The 5,714-nt window shown below is 49.2% G+C and overlaps 1 protein-coding gene across 1 annotated transcript in view; it reads left to right on the top strand.

The window, feature by feature from the left end:
• Positions 1-2,132, top strand: part of kif19 (kinesin family member 19) — a gene marked incomplete at both ends in the record, with an annotated part of 69,598 nt that extends 67,466 nt beyond the window's left edge. The window contains 3 exons of the mRNA XM_080789304.1: positions 1-43; positions 1,226-1,424; positions 2,005-2,132. The exon at positions 1-43 is cut by the window's left edge and continues 189 nt beyond it. Of these exons, the coding sequence (XP_080645430.1) occupies positions 1-43; positions 1,226-1,424; positions 2,005-2,132 (370 nt within the window). The remainder of the gene's footprint in view (positions 44-1,225; positions 1,425-2,004) is intronic.
• Between the last annotated feature and the right edge of the window lie 3,582 nt (positions 2,133-5,714).

The raw sequence follows: 5,714 nt of genomic DNA, 5'->3' as shown, positions 1-5,714 counted from the left end.
CAGGAAGAGGCGGTCCCGCTCCTTCGAGGTCACCGGCCAAGCGGTGAGTAATTACTTCCTGTTCACTTTAGTAACGCCAGTGACCTGTTTTATTGTCTGTATTTTTATTTAATTTTCTGAATTTTTATCCCACGATTTTGTAACCCATTTTTCACCCCTGTGTCAATCATCTAATGTGATCCTGGGCTCTACACACCCTCCACCAACCTAGTCCCCATATATGGGGGACAAGGAGAGAGCAACGGACTTGAACTTATGCTTCCTTCATGCCTGAGTGTCTCCAAGTTGCTCCTTTACACCTGACAGGGGGGAGTTTCCCTGGTTGGACGTAGCGCGTGGAGGAACACGTTATTCCAACCAGTTCCTTTCCCCTCCATCAGGCGCCCCGGCTGGCCAGGGGGAGGCAGTTTAGAGACCAGGATTACTGCATGTTTTTTGTGAGGGTATACCTACCTACCCTATAGGGGACACGGGGAGAACATGTGAGGGTACCTACCCTAGGGGACACGGGGAGAACATGTGAGGGTATACCTACCCTAGGGGACACGGGGAGAACATGTGAGGGTACCTACCTACCCTAGGGGACACGGGGAGAACATGTGAGGGGTACCTACCCTAGGGGACACGGGGAGAACATGTGAGGGTACCTACCCTAGGGGACACGGGGAGAACATGTGAGGGTACCTACCCTAGGGGACACGGGGAGAACATGCGAGGGTACCTACCCTAGGGGACACGGGGAGAACATGTGAGGGTACCTACCCTAGAGGACACGGGGAGAACATGCGAGGGTACCTACCCTAGGGGACACGGGGAGAACATGTGAGGGTACCTACCTACCCTAGGGGACACGGGGAGAACATGTGAGGGTACCTACCCTAGGGGACACGGGGAGAACATGTGAGGGTACCTACCCTAGGGGACACGGGGAGAACATGTGAGGGTACCTACCCTAGGGGACACGGGGAGAACATGTGAGGGTACCTACCCTAGGGGACACGGGAGAACATGTGAGGGGTACCTACCCTAGGGGACACGGGGAGAACATGTGAGGGTACCTACCCTAGGGGACACGGGGAGAACATGTGAGGGTACCTACCCTAGGGGACACGGGGAGAACATGTGAGGGTACCTACCCTAGGGGACACGGGGAGAACATGTGAGGGTACCTACCCTAGGGGACACTAGGGTAGGTATAATATCATTATTATTATTATTATTACAGCTGCCTCACACCAAGACCACCGCGGCCCAGAGGTTCCGTCCTCTGGACAGCACGTCGGACCCCCACCTTCACATCAACGGCCAGCCCCCCGGCCCCCTGCTTCGACCCCCCCACCACCACAGGACCACGGGCCCCCCACCCCTGACAACCAAAGCCAGGCCGCCCCCCCTGCACAACCACAACGCCCAGCAAGCCCAGGGTAAAGACGGTGCTGTTATACCACGTTATCCTTCGTATATACACACGCCTCGCTCCGCCACTGACGTGGCCCCTGAGAGGCGTTTATATGTGTCTGGGTTATGTCCCGGTAACTGTTAAAGCTGCTATAAGCAATAGGTCAACATTTTTAATGACCTTTTTTATTTATTTTTGGTAGTCAGACAGCCAGCAATGATCAATCAAATCAAAAATATCATTCTGGGCAGGATCCCCTTTTGGTGTTTTAAATTATGTTATACTTTAGCTATTGAAAAATAGCAGATCTACAAGCTCATAAGAGCTTGTAGGTCTGCTGGAACAACATATTTTAAGATTGGAGTCCGGGGCCAATTCCATATATTTCTGGGAGACCTTGACATGAAATAGTTTGAAAACCACTGACACAGAAACATGGGTTTTTCAGAAGACATTGTAGAATCATCCTCATGTCTAAATGGGTTAAAAGTGTTAGGGGACCATTGCTCTGAAGTGACCAAATTATGACAAGGAGCTCATATTTTAAAGACTGTGATGAAGTTATTATAATATATAGTTATAATATTATATTGATTGGTCCACAGGCTCCACCAACGAGTCGTCCACAACCAACATCAGCAACCTGAGGCGAGGGCCCCACCTGAGACAACCCCAACCGCTGCTTTATGTCACCACCACGGGCCCCGGGGCCCAGCGCACACGCAGACACTGAGGGAGGAGGCCCCTAGAGGCCCCTAGCCTTCTCTACGTCACTGAGGAGGCCCCTAGCCTGCTTTTTCACCACCACGGGGCCCAGGGACCCAGCGAGCGCACACGCAGACACTGAGGGAGAAGGCCCCTAGAGGCCCCTAGCCTTCTCTACGACACTGAGGAGGCCCCTAGCCTGCTTTGTCACCACCACGGGGCCCAGGGACCCAGCGAGCGCACACGCAGACACTGAGGGAGAAGGCCCCTAGAGGCCCCTAGCCTTCTCTACGACACTGAGGAGGCCCCTAGCCTTCTCTACATCACTGAGGAGGCCCCTAGCCTGCTTTAGGACACTGAGGAGGCCCCTAGCCTTCTGTACGACACTGATGAGGCCCCTAGCCTTCTCTACGTCACTGAGGAGGCCCCTAGCCTGCTTTAGGAAACTGAGGAGGCCCCTAGCCTTCTCTACGTCACTGAGGAGGCCCCTAGCCTGCTTTAGGACACTGAGGAGGCCCCTAGCCTTCTGTACGACACTGGGGAGGCCCCTAGCCTTCTGTACGACACTGAGGAGGCCCCTAGCCTGCTTTAGGACACTGAGGAGGCCCCTAGCCTTCTGTACGACACTGAGGAGGCCCCTAGCCTTCTGTACGACACTGAGGAGGCCCCTAGCCTTCTTTAGGACACTGAAGAGGCCCCTAGCCTGCTTTAGGACACTGAGGAGGCCCCTAGCCTTCTTTAGGACACTGAAGAGGCCCCTAGCCTGCTTTAGGACACTGAGGAGGCCCCTAGCCTTCTCTACGTCGCCACCAACAGGCCCTGGGGGGGAACACACAGACACTGAGGAGGCCCCTAGCCTGCCTTACAGTAAATGGTGGATTTACTGTATAGAACGCTTTTATCCAAAATCGCTTTACATAGATTGTGTACAGATAGAAGTGCTGGGTTGCGCCACGAAAATAGCTGATCTACAAGCTCACAACGCGTCACTCTGCGCCGCGTTGTGAGCTTGTAGATCTGCTATTTTCACTGTTTTTGTCTAAAAGTGCCCTCTTAACGGGATGTCAGCCCCTGCCTCTCTAACTGCACGTCCCTGACACAGACTATCCGTTACAGCGCCCCCTCCAGAGATACTTCAGTATTTCAGCCGTGACGTGAGCGCCCCCTCCAGAGATACTTCAGTATTTCAGCCGTGACGTGAGCGCCCCCTCCAGAGATACTTCAGTATTTCAGCCGTGACGTGAGCGCCCCCTCCAGAGATACTTCAGTATTTCAGCTGTGACGTGAGCGCCCCCTCCAGAGATACTTCAGTATTTCAGCTGTGACGTGAGTGCCCCCTCCAGAGATACTTCCGGGTCCTACTTTTGTTGTCGCTTTTGTGTCCCCATAGAGTTATACTGTAGCCCCTCCGTCGGACTAAATCTGAGACGAAAACAACCAGGAAAGTCTCATTTTACCGCTTTCGTCGCAAAAAAATAAGCTACTTGGTCTCCCAAATCTGTCTGTGACAGGCCGTCTGCCCCACACTGAATACTATCGCCATTTTATTTCATTGTGTCAACTAAATCCTCATTAATGCAAACTAGATTCATACATACTCAACCCTGCACACATTCTAAATATGCCCCCGAAATATTGTACTGAGCAAATGGACTGTTACCACCTTCAATAATAATGATAATAATAGTCTTTATTGTCTCCACACATCATATATTTTCTTTGTCATGGACACTTGTACAGAACATGAATAATTCTACTCGAGTTGGAAGCACCTATTTTAACTCTCAATGGCTTCCTTTCTGAAAAATAACGTTATTGAAAAAAGATTCACGCGCTTGGATATTCTATGTACAATGACGGCCAAGCTACACCAGGCAATTTTGCCAGAGTGCGTATGCGTTTACTGCGCGCGTACAGTGCATTTGGATAGGACCAATATATGTCAATGATACCAGCTACACCAGACGCACGGATACCGCGGGCCATCCTACGCGTGCTCTAAAAATAGGATCGGTTCTATTTTTTTTACGTGCGTATGCCGGCCCCCCATGCGCGCGTATCTATATATCCTCCCGGAAGGTCCCGCACAAATCTGCCGCGCGTCTGACAGTCGTGACAGATCGATGTAGCCAGGGCATTTGTCTTACGCACGCACGGTCCGTGCGTTTAGAGTAAACGCACGAGAAAAGCCTGGTGTAGCTTGGCCGTGAGAAGCGAACGGGAGCTGGTGCCACTTGGACCCGGACGTAACGTAGCGCTACGAAATGACGTCGGACTTAAATACAGAATTGTCTGTAAAATGTATATGTGCTGTGTGAACGTGTGTGACTGATTGAGACTCTCTGTGATGAAGATCAATGTTCAGATGTGTGGGGGAAAGACTGGCCTTCCTTATTTTGACAAGGTTTAGTAAAGGGATAAACGAAAACACCACAACCATTGCCTGCACAGTGATAGTCTTGCTAACTCTGAGAATGTACTCATGCGAGGGTCCATTTGGTTACAGTGTTGTTTTGTTCGTCGACTAAAACTTAAGACGAAAAGTGTTCGTCGACTACCTTTTTTTCCACTGAGGAAAACTAAATGCCAAAGAAAGGTAGTCAACGAACATTTTTTCGTCTAAACTACATGAAGACTAAGCTACGATGACTAAGACTTGTCAGTAAAAGTGACAATTTTGTCAACACAAAAACTAGACTAAAATGTCAGGAAGGGACTATAGTGGACAAGAGATCCAGTAATACATAAAAGACGAGTCTTTTTACACTTGGTTTCATGCTGAAAATGGCAGATAAGCTCGTAACGCGTCGCAGCACGACGCGTTGTGAGCTTGCAGATCGGCTATTTTCAGCAAGTGTAAAATCTCATTACGGCGGCATCAAGGCCCGCCAAGATAGTCGACTGAATCAACTGTAGATTTAGTCGACTGAAATCTTATGACATTTAGTCGACTAAAACTAGACTAACACTAAAACATTCCAGGTGACTAAAATGTGACTATAAAACTAAATGAAGTTTCATTCCAAAGACTATATGACTAAACTAAAATAGAAATTTGCTGCCAAAAACAACACTGTTTGGTTACATCTGGGTACATTATCAGAGTTCAAATTGGATAACTGAACGCTGACTATTGCGTCTTTTTATTATTATTATTATTATCGGGAGATTTGTTCTGGACATGAAAACGATGCACTTATGTTTATTCAACTTTCAGCATGATCAAAGGTTTTAAAAGACAGGTGCCGTTTAAAAAAACACTGAATTATTTTGCCGATCACAAAGATAAAGCTTCAGATCTAAAATGCAATAGCCTATCTAAAAGTCCAAATGGTGTAAAACTCCAAATCTAAAATCCACTTTAATTTAAGTCCGCACATATATGGGATTGGTGATCTTCTGTATCTCTCAGTTCTGCATGATGGGGTGTCCAGGTCGTCTCCATTTCTAGTTCGACGTCCAGAGATCTCTTTGATGACTGACTGACTGACTGATGACGTTCAATGCATCTTTCTGCACCCTGCCTCATGCCTCCGTGCTCCCCAGGGTCCATGCATGCCTTTTTGTTTCCACAAGGTGGCCGCAAACGCGTCACACCTTCCTGTTAAAG

The sequence above is a fragment of the Protomyctophum bolini genome (assembly GCF_963924005.1).
Source record: "Protomyctophum bolini genome assembly, chromosome: 18".
Lineage (NCBI taxonomy): Eukaryota > Metazoa > Chordata > Actinopteri > Myctophiformes > Myctophidae > Protomyctophum > Protomyctophum bolini.
This window is presented reverse-complemented; position numbering and strand designations above follow the sequence as displayed.